Raw genomic sequence first — 16,989 nt, forward strand, 5'->3', positions numbered from 1 at the left:
GCACCCACTGTTTAGCCAGCTAGGGAAGGAGACATCCAAAATAGCTGAGATGTCTCCTTCCCCGGAGAAGTTAGGAGAGAACTCTGCTTCTCTAAGCCCTTGTGGTAAGGCCTGGTGGCTGTCAGGTAGGCCTGCAGACATCTGGGGGCTTAACTGTCTCTGTGATTCTGTGCTTCAGCAGTCACCTTCCATGTCTACTCTCATGTTCGACTTCTGCACCTGGTTCCTTTTTTCTTAGAAAAGATAATCAGTAATAGTAATATAAATCTTAATGTCTTAGTTCTTTCTTGATAAGTATGGAAAAAGTGCTGATGCATTATGCTCCTTACCTCACTTCGGGTACCAGAAATTCCTGAGCCGCTACCTGAATGCCACGTGATGTACTTGACCCTATCACTGCCATGCCCTAACTACCCTGCCCCCAGATTTGCAACTCAATAAAACTGAGAGTGTCCCAGCATTCGGGGCCACTGCTGGTCTCCGCAATTTGGGTAGCAGTGGACCCCTGGGCCCAAACTCTCTTTTCGCTATCTCTGTGTCTTGTGTCTTTTATTTCTACAATTTCTCGTCTCCGCGCAAGCCGGGAAGGGCCCACAGAACCCTGTAGGGCTGGACCCTACATGTGAATATGCAAACATAAGAATGGCCATCCAGATGAAGAAGCCAGCACTGGGACCAGCATGAAATGAGAGTGATTCCACACAACCATCGAAGCCCTATGAGTCAGTACTATCAGGTTTCTGTCTTATACCCAGAAGCTCTGTTGATAAAGAAGACAAAGCAATAAACCACTCTGATAGAAGGTTGAACTTCAAATTCAGTAAACATTTACCTGGAAAGATCATTTTAAGTTAACAGAGACCATTTACACTGTAAAAAACGAAGATTCCTTTAACTGGTGTATTGTTTGCTTTTTGTCTTCTTTCTACCGCAGCCCATAGAATAGAGACTCAGGAAGGGAAGATGATTACAGAAGACAAAGTAGCTATGTTTTCAGGGAACATCAGTGAAGAGTATTCAAATTCATTATCCTAGCATATAGACAAGTTGATCTTGAAGTAAAAATTGTTCGGACTTCATATTTGTACTTGTAATTTATTAAGAAGATGTAACCTGGGCAGGGCGCAGGGGCTCAGCTCCCCACCGATCGCCCAAGATATAACAGGGGACAGGAGCAGAGCTCGGGGCATCCCAAAGAGGCTTCCAATTCCCCCATCCGATGTGCCCAGGTCCTTGGCCTCTCTTGCCCCAGGAATGGGGGAAGAGGTCCTGGAGGCACAGTGAGCTTACCACTCAAATAAATATCACAGACCCAAAGAGTTTAGCAGAGAGTGGTTTTTTTAGGCAGAAAGAGAGAGAGAAAGAGAGGAGAGAGAGCTCTCACGCTGCCATGGAAGGGAAATCCAGAGGAGATATCCGCACAGGTAAGGGGCAGTAAGTTTTTAACATTGGAGTTATTCCCGCCCCATTCATGTTCTTGTTTAATGAGAGGAGTTTTTTCAAACTTTTGCTGGAGTGATTGATCTTTGACTTTGATAGTGGATTGGCTGCTAGGTCTGCAAATTCCCAGAGCTTTTCACAGGCTTTTTGAACAAAGAGGCTCACCTGGAATTTCTACCTAGCCCACACGTGGGAAAATAAGACAAAGGACTTTACTTCCCAGATGGGGAAGGGGATGGAGGCATGGCACTGGCAAGCTCTTGCCTTTGGAAACATGCCCCTTGTGGACTCAGTTTTCCTTAGCACAGTCCCTCAGAAAGACTTCTTTTCTAGAAATGGAATGTACAATGTCCATCCAATGTTAATACATAATAAGGAAATTAGGTAGAGTTTAAATGAGATGATTCTTATAAAGCATTTAGTGTTCATTACATTTTAGTTACTCATCCCTATCACTACCACTTAAGTGCTTCCCCCTAAGTCATTTATTGGGTACGTACAGAGCAAAGACCAAAGCATAGAAATGCCACATTAAATTTTTCCAGCATGTAGAGACAGGAAGCAGAACCATATTCTAACCCAATCATGGCAGAGCTAATTCATGATGAGTTGTATCCGAGGCTGTTGGAGATGCTGTCAAGCATAGCAGACATCAGTTCCAGTAAAATGCTTCCGTTTACATTTCACTGGGGAAGGAGGGAGAAATATTAATTCTGGTGAAAATGGAACGGAAAGAGCTGAATGGAAAGGTTAGTAACTGAGAACCAGATATAGTAGTTCCCTGGGAGTGAACTAAACTATTGCAGTAACAGGAGAATCTTTCTGCAAGGAGATATTGGAGTGGGGAAGGAGAGAGTAGGAAAGCGGGTGGTGGTGAGGCAGCTCCAAAGGAGTGAAAGAGGGGAAAGACCCAGGTGAGCAGCAGGCCTGGGCCCACACAGATATCACAGGAAATCAATTATGTCCAAGACTGGGGGCCTTTCATTGCCTTCTTCAGTAAAACTCCCGGTATAGGTCAATCTCAAAGGAAATGATTCCTTCTGTCTCAAGTTCAGTTTGGAACTCATGATGGAATGACTTTAGTCTCGGACCTCAGAATCTAGAATTTAGAATGAAAGGAAAATGCTGTAATGTACATGCTGAAAAACACAGACTTCTAGAACTTCAGGATCTTTAGATCCAATCCAACCACTTTGTTTTACAAACAAAGAAACAGACCCAGGGAGATTAGGTGACTTGTATAAAGTCATAGAGCTCTTTGTACTAAAGCTGGGAGTAAATCCCACTGTCCTGCCTCTAGTCCAGGGTGTTTGCCACTATAGAATATTTCCAGATTTATCTCTGATGGTATAAATAATACAAAACCTATAGTTACATCTACTTTGCTGAGATACAACTTTAATTGTATATTTACTCTACCCCTGAATGCTCACTTATGTTGCCTAAAGGCTATTTAGAAGTGCCAGGCATTAAGACAGCAAGTTGATTTCCTAATGTCACTATCTCAATGTGATATGTCTATGGGAATAAAGTTGCTCAGGTGCGACGGCAGGAGACTAAAGGCACAATCTGTCCCAGTGTAATAAATAAGTGATCACTTAAATATAGACTGATTACTTAGTTACAGAATTGACACCAAATAGATATTAGGTTCAATCACATAATCAATTATAGAATCTTATTACATCATTATTCTCTATTAATCTTTAGTGTAGAAACATTTTAGTCTTATAGTATAGACATAATCAGGTGAAATATGATTCAGAATTGAAGGGACATTGTGAGAAGTGATCAGGAGGTGAGAGTAAATGCCTTGCGGTAATGCTGGCGCCTGGGAAGGTGCCCTTTACTTATCAGGCAAGACTTGCGATAACGCCAATGTCTAGGGAGACATTCCATGAGGGGGAGTTTCCCTCTCACTGAGGAGTTCAGAGAAAACTCTGCTCTGCTGGCTCTTGAGGAAGGTCTGACACTAGCCAGGCCGGCCCACAGACATCCAGGGGCTTAAACATCTCTCCATGGTGCTGTGCTCCGATGGTCACCATCCTTGTCCACTTTCATGTTCCATGTTCCCACCCAATGCACCCTTGTAAATTCTTAGAAGCTGTGAGAAGTAAGAATAGAGGAATCCTAAAAGCCTTTGCTCTCCCTGATAAGTGCAGAAAAAGATAATGACATAAGTGCCTCCCCTCCTTGCAGCAGCTATCTGAGAGGGAGGGCCCCTCTGTACTGTACCTACATGAACCTCTGTACTATACCCACATGGCCCCCTGACCTCTACTCATGTGGCCCCACATATTTTCAGTATGTGATTTGCTTGACCCCTACCAATCATGTCAGATGAGTCACTCTCTGGCCCTGCCCCCCTGCCTTGTATACAATAAATATCACGGAGTCCAGGCATTTGGGGCCACTGCTGGACTCCACCCCTTTTGGTAGCAGTGGTCTCCCGACACCAGCTGAATTCTTCTCTTATCTCTGTGTCCTTGTCTCTTGTTTTCCTACGATCTGTGGTCTCTGCACACAAAAGAACACCCACTAGACCCTGCGGGGCTAGACCCTGCATATGTCTCTATCAGATATAGGAATTTGTAAAATTTCATTTAGATTCATATTAGAGAAAGATACATGTTTATTATAAACATTTAAAAATATTTGTATTAGTTTGTTCTCACATTGCTATAAAGAACTATCTGAGACTGGGTAATTTATAAAGAAAAGAGGTTTAATTGACTCATGGTTCCATCCACAGGCTGTACAGGAAGCATGGAGGGGAGGCCTCAGGAAACTTACAATCATGGTGGAAGGTGAAGGAGAAGTAGCCGCGTCTTACACAGCTGGGGCAGGAGAAGGAGAGAGAGCGGGAGGTGCCACACACTTTCAGACAACCGGATCTTGTGATAACTTACTCACTATTGGAAAACAACAAGAGCGAAATCTGCCCTCACCAGGCTCCTCCTCCAACACTGGGGATTACAATTTGACATGAGATTTGGGCAGGGACAAAAATCCAAGCCATATCAATATTGATAAGACAAAAAATAAGAAAACAAAAATACCTATAATCCTATTACCCAGAGATTAACCCATAGACATTTTATGGTCCTCCTGCCTGTTCTTTTTCTACTTTTCAATCTTTATAGACATCCAACTGTATGTATATTAATTTTCCTACTATTTTCTAACGTACTTTGTTAAAAAAAAAAATCTAGTTACATATTATCTGTAACCTTACTGCTTGGAAAAGTAAGAAGGATGCGTTTTTCTTTTTTACCAGCAGGGAAACATTTTTATTAGATGCGAGTAGGAGGTAGTGCGGAGGATGGTCCCCAACGGTTCTTTTCCTTTACACTGGAGTCATCTGTGTCTGTTCACACCGAGTCTGCCTCTGAAGTGCATTAGGGGTCCCACCTCTCAGGTGTCATTCTCTCTTCTTCTCACCCTTCATGTGCCCTTGATTTTCTTTCTACTGCTGCTCTCTTTCTTAACCTTTGACTACAACTCTCAGTCAGAAGTTCTAGCAGTTTTTTCCATCCACAGACCGTGAGGTGAAGAAAGCTCTAGGTCCTTTGAGGTCCTGAGCTTACCTTGGTGGTGGAAACAGCAGAGATAAACCTGAGATTCTGCAGGTGCTGCCCAAAGGGGAAGAGCATGAAGTTAAACAACGGTTCCCTGATCCATACGACAACAAATCTTCCAGGTAAGTAAACTTTTATCTTGCAATGTTGGCCAATTGTTATTTTAAAAATTTTAGTGGGTTACACACTGGTGTCTCTCTTTTTTCTCATGTTCTATTACCATAGAAATGAATAGATAAATATTGGGAATAAAACTCATCCTGACCCATTGTTTCCTCTGCTCCTTCTAGTAATTCCAGTGAGGAAATTAAAACTGTGTGTGGAAGATGGCCAAGAAGTGGAAGATCAGTATTAGGAAGGCTGCTTAAAAAAACTTCTAGTGATATGAAAATATGCAAAGGAAACCCAACAGAAATGTGATGTGGGAGACCATCAAGAAACCTGCAGAACTATTTTAAATGACTGTGAACTTGGGACTTCTCAATGGCTCCCAGCCCATAAATATAATGGTTCTAATGTGCCACACATCCTCACCACTCTAAAACTAGATGTCACTGTCACCAAAACTAGGTGTGTGGGAGGAGAGGAGAAGGTGCTTTCATTTTCTTCCTTGAGGAAGGACACCAGGTTCTAAAATTTCAGTTTCTCTTTTCCTTCCCAATTACTTTCAGTCCCTTCCCACCAGGTCAGAAAAGTAAATGTTTCTGTCTCCCGACTTCTACCAAAAGTCCACAGCATTGAAGGGCAGTAAAAGATATAAAAGAGTCAGAGAAAGGCTCATTATGCTAGCAACTAGAAGGATAATTAAAAGTTGAAATAAAATGTTTTTAGAATATGTATTCCACAGGGAACTTAGCAGAGAAGGGAGCTGTGGTTGTGGAGAAGTAGCTATGGAAAAGAATGAGCAAGAAACACACCAAGAGCAAGTAATTGCCCTCTGGGGATGCCTAAATTCTGAAAAGTTACCAGCTAATACTGACAAAGTAAAACCTGCATCCCCAAGAAGAGCATGAACAACTGTATCAAGGACTTTCTAAGAGATGTGCATCTCCACACTCAAAATGCCCCGTGCATGAAGTGAGCACTTAGCCTTGGTGAGTCACCCACAAGGAAGGTCACGAGGAGGTGGTGGGAGGATAAAGCCCAAATCCCTGGGAGCAGCCGGGACTGTTTTGTGATTCTCCACTGTATTTTCCTCACTGGTTGTAGTTGGAGGCCATTTGAATTCCTCCGATGACCTACGTGATGCAACACAATGTTTTCAAGCCATTTCATGGAGTCCTGGTTCTTGGTCAGTCATCCAGTCAACAGCATAAACTGAAGTGCTCAGTATATATAGATATAGATTTTAAAAACTAAGGAATGGAAGTCAAAAGGGAGAAAGTTCTTTTTGTGGCCTTGAGGCATGTCTATTCTGTTGGAGATGAGAAGGAATGGAAAAGGGCTGGGATTGGTATAGGAACCAAAGATAGACATAGACCTTCATCTTTTCTTAATAAAAACAATGGTGAATATTCTCAAGCATCAGAAAGTATAATTCGTATAGAACTCAGGCAAGTTTGGTCCCAGATCTAGTAGAAAACTTGGTGTTAGGGGTCATTCCAATCCAGGAATTACTGGGGTCACACTTTGGAAGGAGGCTTACGTATCAGAAGGCTGCTAGCCTTTCAGCCTTGGCCCAGGTAGTTTTGCCATTTCTACCGGTGTAGTCCTCTTCCCCAGTTCCTTAGTCTCTGCTTTTGAGTCAATTAGTCCCATTCATTGACACCTCCCCAGTCAGCTACGTGTGTGATCTGCATCCTTTGAACCAAAACCCACTAACCCATCCTCATTGCCTACAGTCCCACTCCCACCAGCTGTGCATGCTTAGAGCAAAGACCAAAGGACCTATTTTTCCCTTTTATAGTTCTTGAAACCACAGATTATGTATATTCATTTATCACAAATCTTTAGAGCTGGAAGAAATCTTAATGGACCAAATCTAACTTGCAATGGACCCAATAGATACATAGATGGTTTACTGATACAGCTTGAAGCCCAGACCTCCTTCCAAGAATCTTAGCATAACTTAAACCACATCTACTTTTTCAAGAGGCAAGGGCACTATTTTTGTTTTTGTTTTTGTTTTGTTTTGTTGTTTGTTTCTACTTTATTATTTGTACAGATCTGCTTAGCTGATCACATAGCCAAACTCTACGTATCCTCTTACCAGATGTCTTCATCAAGCTTCCTCTGAAACCTCCTCTGATAAGGTTATGATGACTCACTCTTTCTATTCTCCCTGCAGGCTGAGTTCGTAAGCGGGAGACCAATGATTGATTTGTTATTCCAGCACCTTCCACCTGACCAGGCACTGAGTAGTACTCAGGACATGTTTACCAAGGGGAGAAAAGTGGAATAAAATTCTCTGTTCCAAAAAGCTAAGAACAAGGCTATCTATCAATAAAAATAGTTTTTCATCATCTAAAAACATCACCAAAATTTATTGGAATAAAATAGTGCTAAGCTCACACTGTGTGCACAGCATGTACTGCCTACCTGTTGAGTACAGGTGAACCTTCCACTTGATTCTTCACTATATTTAACAGGGTCTCTGTAATTAGGTGGTTTAAGCAATATAATTTATTTCAAGGGGCCTTATGACCCACATTCTGTTAACTTTCTGAGCTTTATAGCACATATTCATCTTGTTTCTTGTCTCCATAGCTCTGGGTAGACTTTAACCTCTGTAATTTGGACTTGTTGAGCATAGTAACAGCCACTTATGTCTACTTAGTACTTTAAAAGCATATTCATATTCATTTGTTCATCTGATCTTACTTAAAATATTGTGCAATAGACATTATTATTATTCATGCATTTCAAATGAAGAAACTGAGGCTCAGAGAGGTCAAGTAAGTTGCACTGAGCAGACTAATGGAAGAGGCAAACTCAAACTCAGACCCCTTAACTTCTCTTTCAAAGCTTTACCTACGCACCACATGTCTTTCTCTACAAGGAAAGATGGCTGTTCTGAGCTTCCCATCTAAGGTTCCTCAGATGCCTCCCTTCCTAGACCACAGCTTTTCAGAACTCCTTCCTACCCCTTACTCATAGGCTTGGGGAGAGCTAGATGTGCAGGGCAGCCCTGACCCTTGTTCCAGCTTAGTTTCCAGGTAGATCTGAGACCTGGGCAAATTACCTCACTCCTGTTCCTTTGTTTCCTTGTTTATAAAATGAAAGGAATGAGACCCTTGGCCTCTATATTTGTTGTTATTTTAAATAGCTGTGATTACCTCCTGGAGGATATCTCCAGTTTTGAGACCAACTCTGAAAGTGAAGATTCTGTCTGTAGTAACAAGCAGCCTACCTATCATAGTAGATCAGCATTGAGTTACTTCTGCTGATACAAGGGAACCATCTCCCTAGGGCAGTACTCGAAACTCCAGCCCCTGGCTCTGACCCTAGAATCTGATCTCCAACCTTGAGGACCCAAGGCCAGTTTCTATTCTTAGCAGTTTCTACAGTGACACCTTCTGGCCACTGCAGGGCCAGGGCTGAACGCAGACAAGATGCTGGCTCCATCCAGGTCCTCTGCTCTCTCCCTCCACCAATGTTTCCAGCCAGAAGAAACAAATTGAATTATGCATTTCAGCTGTCTTGTATTTTATTCTGTTTCTGCTATGGTTTTCTTAATGCTGATGGATTGCATTTGTCCTCTGGCTGTAGTGGCTTGCACAAACATGCTCTCACTAGATTCTCAGATTTAACCAAAATCTATCTTTTTTAAATTTATTATTTGATCTTCTGGCACTGCTGATTTTCTAAACACAAATTCCTGACATTGAAAGGCAGAATTTCCTAGGCTGGTTGGAAGCATAGTGCCTGATAGGCTCAAAATTTTTTTAAAAAAATTAATTGGTTTACTAATTAGGTATGTTTAAGAGCAGGAAATACACCTGGAGATTATATTTCTATTAAGAAAAAGTGATGGTGCTTAATTCTATTTTTCAAGAGGACCAGCCAGCATGGTATAAGGGAGATGAACTGGCGCAACCTTAGCTGACAAGGGAGAATTCACCTTGTTTAAAAAGATTCAGTGGGTTTCCATCACCTTATATTCAATAGTAATAGGTGAGTATCATTGGTTTTCAAATGCTTGCATCACGTTACTTTTTTAATCATTTGTTTAAACATAGAAATAAATGCCTGAAACTCATTCTATAAATTGCATGTTATTAGGGAGTAAGGCATAACTTCTGCGGTAATTTAATTACAAAGCTCCAAATTTAATTAGCCAAATACTAACCTTGTTCTTCTCCTTTATAGCACTTAGCACAATTATACATAATTAATTATTTGTAATTGTTGTTGTAATCTCTGTGTCCCTGGATAAATTATAATAACCAAGAATGCAAGGACCCATGTTTCTATCTTTCTTACTCACAGGCAGATAACCAATGCCTGGCACAGACCCTGGCACACCAGCAGGGGCTTAGTAGATATTGGTTTCAAGGACTTCAGTTTTATCTGGACTGGTGGGAGAAATGAAAAGGATGTGAGAGGATTCCTGTCCAGACTCGATGGGCCCTAGAATCAGCGTGAAGAGCAGCTCAATCCAGAGTTAAGAAATGAGCTGAGAAACCCCAGGACATCCCTATGGTTCTCAAGTGTCTGATTACAATACTTTACCCACTGCTACCCCACAGTGAAGAATCCTTCCTTTCTTTCCTATCTTCCACTTTCCTTCCCTCCTTTTCCACTTTTCTATTGTCTTTCCTTAGTTTTTCTTTCCTTCTCTCATCCTATTTTCTCTGTCATTCCTTCTACATTGATAGATAACCTCCTATACAACTGTGTATGGGACGTAGATTACCTCCTATACTAACTGTGTGGGGTCCTAGGTGTGAAAAGATGTCCAAAACAGTAACTTCATCCATCAGAATCTCTCAAAATTTTGTTTGGTGTCAGAAACCAAATGTTTCTTTCTCCAAGACCTTTGCATTCCCTCCTAACCACCTAGATTGAAGAAGTGAGGTTCAATGTCCCAATCCCATCTCTAATCCTAGCCCAGGACTTAACCACGACTCCTAAAGTGAGACCTTAACTTCTCCTTTCCTAACTCTACTTCTTCCCCTGGTAGCCTGACCCACCTGCTCCATGGGAAGGGACAACATGACCTGGGTGAGTGAGTTCATCCTAATGGGCCTCTCCAGTGACAGGGGGACCCAGGCTGGACTCTTTGTCTTATTTGTGGCCGCCTACCTGCTGACCCTGCTGGGCAATGGGCTCATCCTGCTCCTGATCTGGCTGGATGTGCAACTCCACCTGCCCATGTATTTCTTCCTCTGCAACCTCTCACTCGTGGACATCTGCTATGCCTCCAGTGGGGTCCCTCAGATGCTGGTGCACTTCCTCCTGGAGAAGAAAACCATCTCCTTTGCCCGGTGTGGGACCCAGCTCTTTTTCTCCCTGGCCCTCGGAGGGACCAAATTTTTGCTGCTGGCCGCAATGGCCTATGACCGCTATGTGGCCATCTGTGACCCCCTGTGTTACATAGCAGTGATGAGCCCAAGGCTCTGCATGGCACTGACAGCTGTCTCTTGGCTTGTGGGCCTGGCTAATTCTGCTATGGAGACAGCACTCACCATGCACCTGCCCACCTGTGGGCACAACGTACTAAACCATGTGGCCTGTGAGACACTGGCACTGATCAGGTTGGCCTGTGTGGACATCACCTTCAATCAGGGGGTCATAGTGGCCTCCAGCGTGGTGGTGCTGCTGGTGCCCTGCTGCCTGGTGTCACTGTCCTACACCCACATTGTAGCTGTCGTCCTGCGGATCCGCTCCACCCACGGACGCCGCAAGGCCTTCGGGACCTGTGCCTCCCACCTCACTGTGGTCTCCATGTCCTATGGTATGGCTCTCTTTACCTACATGCAGCCTCGCTCCATGGCCTCAGCTGAGCAGGAAAAGCTGGTGGTGCTCTTCTATGCTGTGGTGACCCCCATGTTGAATCCTCTCATCTACAGTCTGCAGAACAAGGATGTGAAGGCAGCTCTGAGTCGAGTTCTGACAAGGAGCTGTGCATTAAAACAGTAGAGAGTGGTTTGGGTAATGAGAGGCCCTCGCTCTGAAGACAGTGGGCATTGGACCTTGCTCTCCAGCATAACATGTGTATGCATGTGTGTGTATGTACGTGCATCTGTGTAGGGGTGTGTGTGTGTGTGTGTGTGTGTGTAAGGGAACAGGTGGGAGGGCCACAATCAGTACTGCTCTCTTTTGAGGTAATAGAGAAATGGATTTCATCCAGACTTCATCTTTGGCCTGTGCCGCCTTCTCAATGTGAATTACAATAACTTAAAAATACATATACCCTACAGAAAGTTAAATAAAATATATTCATTTTCATAAATGAAAGAAAGGGGGAGGGAGGAGAAAAGATATACCAGTGTATATGAATTAGGAAGAAAGATTAAATTAGAAGTGAGGGCAGTACACAAAATGTATTGGAAGAAAGTCTATTTCTTGCTAAAAAAAAATTTAAATGTATGTTTCTGCAGTCAGTGAGAAAAGGAGGGAAAAAAGGTTTAAGTTACAAAATTCACTGTGCCCATGGGATCAAACAAGCCTTAGGTCAGAGGTGCAAAGGCCACGCCAGTAACTCACACATGGTACAGGCCAGCTCACTGGGTTGGGGAATTCACCCATGGGTTTGGGGCCAAAGTCACAGTAATGATCTCTCAGCTCTGATGAGTATGACTGGGCTATGTGCCAGTCACATGAGCATCCCTCTGCTTGTTTCCCTTTCAAATTTGCAGTGGTAGCAAATTGCTGGCCAGAAAGTCAGACATATGGGACCTCAAACAAACATCTTGTACACAGTCAGGGCTAAGGATATCCTCTTGTGAAATGACGGCTATGCTCAGAGCTCATCCTGACTAGGAGGCCATGCTACGCCTGATTAGAGTAAGCCATGGGATTCAGCAAGGAAAGAATCCTGCTTCCTCATTGGGGATAGTTTCGACCTGCTCTTCTCATACACACGTTTTTGAGCTCTAAAATACTAGATCAGAAGCAAAGCAGTGATAATTTTATTATGAAAAAATGTTTAAAATAATTTTTTTTTTGAGACGGAGTCTCACTCTGTCACCAGGCTGGAGTGCAGTGGCACGATTTCAGCTCACTGCAACCTCTGCCTCCTGGCTTCAAACAATTCTCCTGCCTCAGCCTCCCAAGTAGCTGGGACTAAAGGGGCTCACCATCACACCAGGCTAATTTTCTGTATTTTTAGTAGAGATGGGGTTTCACCACGTTAGCCAGGATGGTCTCCATCTCCTGATATTGTGATCTGCCCACCTGGGCCTCCCAAAGTGCTGGGATTACAGGCATAAGCCACCATGCCTGGCCCAACAAATTTTTAAAATCAGACTAAAACATCTTCTTAACTAAATATTACGAATCTCTGGTTTGTCTTGACCACAAACCAAAACAAACAAACCAAAACAAGCAAACAAAAACAACAACAAACAAACATGAATTGAGAACAGTTCAAACTTTTACTCAATCTGTTGCAACAAAGCTAAAGGGTTGAAAAACTGGAAATGAAGAGCATCCTTTAAAATTGTTAAAGTTTTTAACTGCAGTAAAGCTCACATATCATATGAGTCACAATTTTCGCCATTTTAATGCCATGGCATTATGCAACTTCATCTCTGTCTGCCCCAAACACTTTCAATACCCCAAAAGGATACACCACACTCATTAGTCACTCACTCCTTCTCCCAACTAATCTGTTTTCTGTCTCTATGGATTTGCCAATTTTGGACATTTCATATAAAGGGAATCATGCAATATGTGGCATTTTGTGTCTAGCTTCTCACTTAGAATAATGTTTTTGAGGTCTTTCCATATTGCAGTAAGCAGTAGTGCTTCCCTTCTTTTTATGGTTGAATAATATTCCATTGTATGGATAGACCACATTTGTTTATTCAGTCAGATAGTGGACATTTGAATTGTTTCTCCTTTTTTGCTACTATGAACATTCACATACAAATTTTTGTTTGAACACTTGTTTTCAATTCTTTTGAATATTTACCCAGGAGTGGAAGTGCTGGGTCACATGATAATTCCATGTTTAACTTTTTAAAGAAGCTGCCAAACTGTTCTCCACCACAGCTGAACTATTTTACGTTCCAGCAAAGAACCAGCAATGAACAAGGATTCCAGCTTCTTCACAGCCTTACCAATACTTATTCCAGTTCTGTTGATTGTAGCTGGTCTTTCTCATGCAATTCTCATGATGGTTAATAAGTCTCACAAGATCTGATGGCTTTATCAGGAGTTTCTCCTTTTGCTTCTTCCTTGTTTTCTCTTGCTGCTGCCATGTAAGAAGGGCCTTTCACCTCCCACCATGATTCTGAGACCTCCCCAGCCATGTGGAACTGTAAGTCCAATTGAACTTCTTTTTCTTCCCAGTCTCAGGTATGTCTTTATCAGCAGTGTGAAAATGGACTAATATACCCCAGAAAGTCAATTTTACTGTATGTTAATTAAAAGGCATTACCACTCAGTAAGAAAATGGTGAACATGCAAACAGAAAAATGGAGAAATAAAATAAATACAAAGGTAGAACTTGTTTTATAACATTTAGCACTTGAAAAAATATTTAATCTCAACAACAAATATATACAAACTAAAATAATAAACTATATTAAATTATTTAATTCACAAAAAAATGGACAGCAGATACTTTAATTATACCTATCAAAAGCGTTAGACTACCTTGGACACTGTAGTGCCATAGTGAGACCCCGTCTCTAAAAATAAAAATTCAATAAATTACCAGGGGTGGTAGTACACTTGCAGTCCCAGCTACTCAGGAGGCTGAGTAGGAGGGCTGACTGACTCATGAGTTCAAACTACAGTCAGCTGCAATCGTGCCACTGATCTCTAGCCTAGGCTACATAGCTAGACCCTGACTCAAAGAAAATCTTTTTAAAAATTCAGGCTCTGACTTTTAGTTTAAATGGCATCTGATCCCCCAGAAAAAATATCTTAACTCTAAGACAAGCTATGTGATAATGCCAAGAAAGATCAACACTTGTAGAAATGTTTAAAATATAATCATCTGGTGAATTACTATATCTTGAGAGGACTTTTTCCTAATAGCTAAATAATTCACAGAAATCCAAGGATACTACTACTAACCAAAGAACATAACACTTGTCCTTCTTCTTTGGGCTTCTGCTTTTTGAGACAGCTGAGACATTGCCCTGCAGACTGCATCCCATAAACAACTGGAGAAAGCAATTCTCAAGAGATTAATAGGGCAGTAAAGAGTAAGGGAAAAGGGATGATATTATAACATGGTACATTTAATTATTTTGAGAAAGGCCATACTACCAGAAAGTAGAGGAGGCGAGAGTTGGTCTTGGGTATTTTTAATTCCAGGGCCCAGTCTCTTAGCCACTACTTTCCATAACCTATATCAAAATTCAGAAAGAGGCTGGAGGCGGTGTCTCATGCCTCTAATTCCAGCCCTTAGGGAGGCTGAGGTGGGAAGATCACTTGAGATTAGAAGTTCGAGACCAGCCTGGCCAACATGGTAAAACCCAGTCTCTAGTAAAAATACAAAAATTAGCCAGGCCGACTCCAGAAAGAAAGAAAGAAAAGAAAGAGAGAGAGACAGAGAGAGAGAGAAAAAGAAAGAGAGAGGGTGGGAGGGGAGGGACAGGGAGGAAGTGAAGGGCTCACCAGAGGTTTTAGAAAAATATAATCATTCAAAGTGACTCACATTTGAACACATCCTGAACAGTGTTAAATTTTAAGTATACATGAAAAAATCCAACAGCAAACACGTAAGAATAGTAGATTCCCCAGGGAAAAACCAACAATCAGGCTGGCATGGGACTTTTCCTCTACATTACGGTGCAATAAGGAATGACAGAAAGGTAATGAAATAATTTTCTACTAGGTTTTGAGGGCAAGAAAGTATAATCCAAAAATATTACATCCAGCTAAATGATCCTTAAAGTATGACATAAACAAGCAGACATTCTCTTATATGCATGGCTCATCAACCATGTCGAGTCAATTTTTTACCTTAAAGGATAAGAAAATAAAAACAAATTTAAAATATAAAATTGAATGGAATATGTAGGATTATGTTGGGTTAGAGAGTTCAACATATGTCTTGAATATAAAGGAATTTAAACTATATTGATAAAAAGGAGGTTGTCATAACTAGAATATATAAACAGAAAGCTACAGTTGAATTAGCAATTGATTAATTATTAGAACTCAGGAGATGTTACAAATTCTGATTTGGTATTTGTAGTAGAAGGTGCCTAGCTGCACAGATCAGCTCCTCTACCACTTTCTGCCACCAGAATCAAGTCCTCAGCCTTTATCCTCTGAAAAAAGGGTTTTGTTTTTTTTTCTCTGTCTCTCTAACACATAAGATAAAATTTCTTGGAAGTTCTAGAACCTGTAGTGTTGATGGTGTTTTCACCGAGTAAATATCACCCCTCTGGCATTGTAGAAACTAATCGTTTTCTAATCAATTCCCTCCCTGCTCATCCTAAAGTGAACTCTGCCGCTTGACATAATTTATCCTCAATTTCAATGCTTACAACGCTGATAAGATTGCCCATCCAAGGCAAAAACTCATCCCAACATAGTCCCACCTACACAATTGCAGAGTAAATCCACAGTTACTACACAGTCCTTCCTTCTTCTATGTAAACAGGACATTTCATTGCTGAAAGCTTTTTTTAAAAAATCAGTAAGATGGTTGAAAGATAAAGTGAAAGAACTCTCTAAGAATATAGAATAATAGATTTTAAAAATTATACAGGCCTTCTACTTCCACATGAAGAAGTAACATGACAGAATTACCCAGCAACTAGCAAGCAACTAGAAAACCGGAAAACAATTTAAAAACATTGTTTTCAGATATTAAAAAACAGATAGCACAAAACTGTGATTCCTGTGAGAAGGAAAAATAATGAGGTGATTCTTACAATCACCCAGACTTTCTGCCAAGAGGCAATATCCACATTGTGGCACAAAGAGAGGGAATTTAAACAGACCTGAAAATCTTGCTGAGTGAAGGATGCAGAGATTAGCAGGAAGAATAAGCTACACAGGAAACCCGCTCCAGAAATCAGTCTTTGAGTCCTTAGCTAAACACCAATCCATATGTAAGGAGTGTGAAACCCTGTAAGACTGAGAAAAACAACCACCCAAAAAAGAAAAATTACTGGAGAGCTATAAAACAAACAACTTCCAGAATTCCTATGGGGTCAGGATTCATTTTAGCAGTCTTTGGCTAGAATAAAACAACCTTACTGAATATACAAAGCACTCCATATGAATTGCAAAGATGCCAAGTCTTAGAAGTTGAGCAAAATTCGCCCTAGAAAAAGACTACCATAGACTTACCATAAATTGAAAGCAGCAAACTAATTTGCAAGTAACTGTCAGAAAAGGTCTAAAATGCTTGAACAGAATACAACAAAATCAAGTATTAAACAACTTAAGATTTCTAATAGCCAACATTCAATAAAAAAATTACTGGGACAGAGATCCAAGATGGCTGATCACTAGCAGCTCAGGATTGTAGCTCCCAGTGAAAGCACAGAGAACGAGAGGACGCCACACTTTCAGACGAATTTTTGTTGCTCATGCACCAGGAGATTCCCAGTGGAGGAGCCCCACGGGTCACCAGTGCGACTCTTGTGGCCGGCCAGGTGGTTTTGCCACTGCCTTGGTGCGGCGGTTCTTGGTGCAGAGTCAGAAAAGCACCATCAATCATAATGCTGCTGTTTTGGCCAGTGCAGTGGGTTGCTCAGATTTTAGCGCTGGGAACCAACAAGTTGGACGTCCACTCAGAAACCCAATTATAAAGACGGTAATTATAAAGACCACAAATGGATAAATCTATAAAGAAGGGCAGAAAACAGCCTAAAAAGGCTGAGAATACCCAAAA

General features: G+C 41.6%; 1 protein-coding gene across 1 annotated transcript; it reads left to right on the forward strand.

Moving 5' to 3' along the window:
- Positions 1-10,157: 10,157 nt before the first annotated feature.
- Positions 10,158-11,099, forward strand: LOC108291099 (olfactory receptor 2F1-like). The gene has a single exon (XM_017511279.2). The coding sequence runs from the start codon at positions 10,158-10,160 to the stop codon at positions 11,097-11,099; it is 942 nt and encodes a 313-aa protein (XP_017366768.1).
- Positions 11,100-16,989: the final 5,890 nt, after the last annotated feature.

Source organism: Cebus imitator, unplaced genomic scaffold (assembly GCF_001604975.1).
Source record: "Cebus imitator isolate Cc_AM_T3 unplaced genomic scaffold, Cebus_imitator-1.0 Scaffold446, whole genome shotgun sequence".
Classification (NCBI taxonomy): domain Eukaryota; kingdom Metazoa; phylum Chordata; class Mammalia; order Primates; family Cebidae; genus Cebus; species Cebus imitator.

Coding starts and splice junctions, on each gene's coding strand:
- LOC108291099 (XM_017511279.2), top strand. CDS start 10,158: ATGGGAAGGGACAACATGACCTGGGTGAGTGAGTTCATCCTAATGGGC.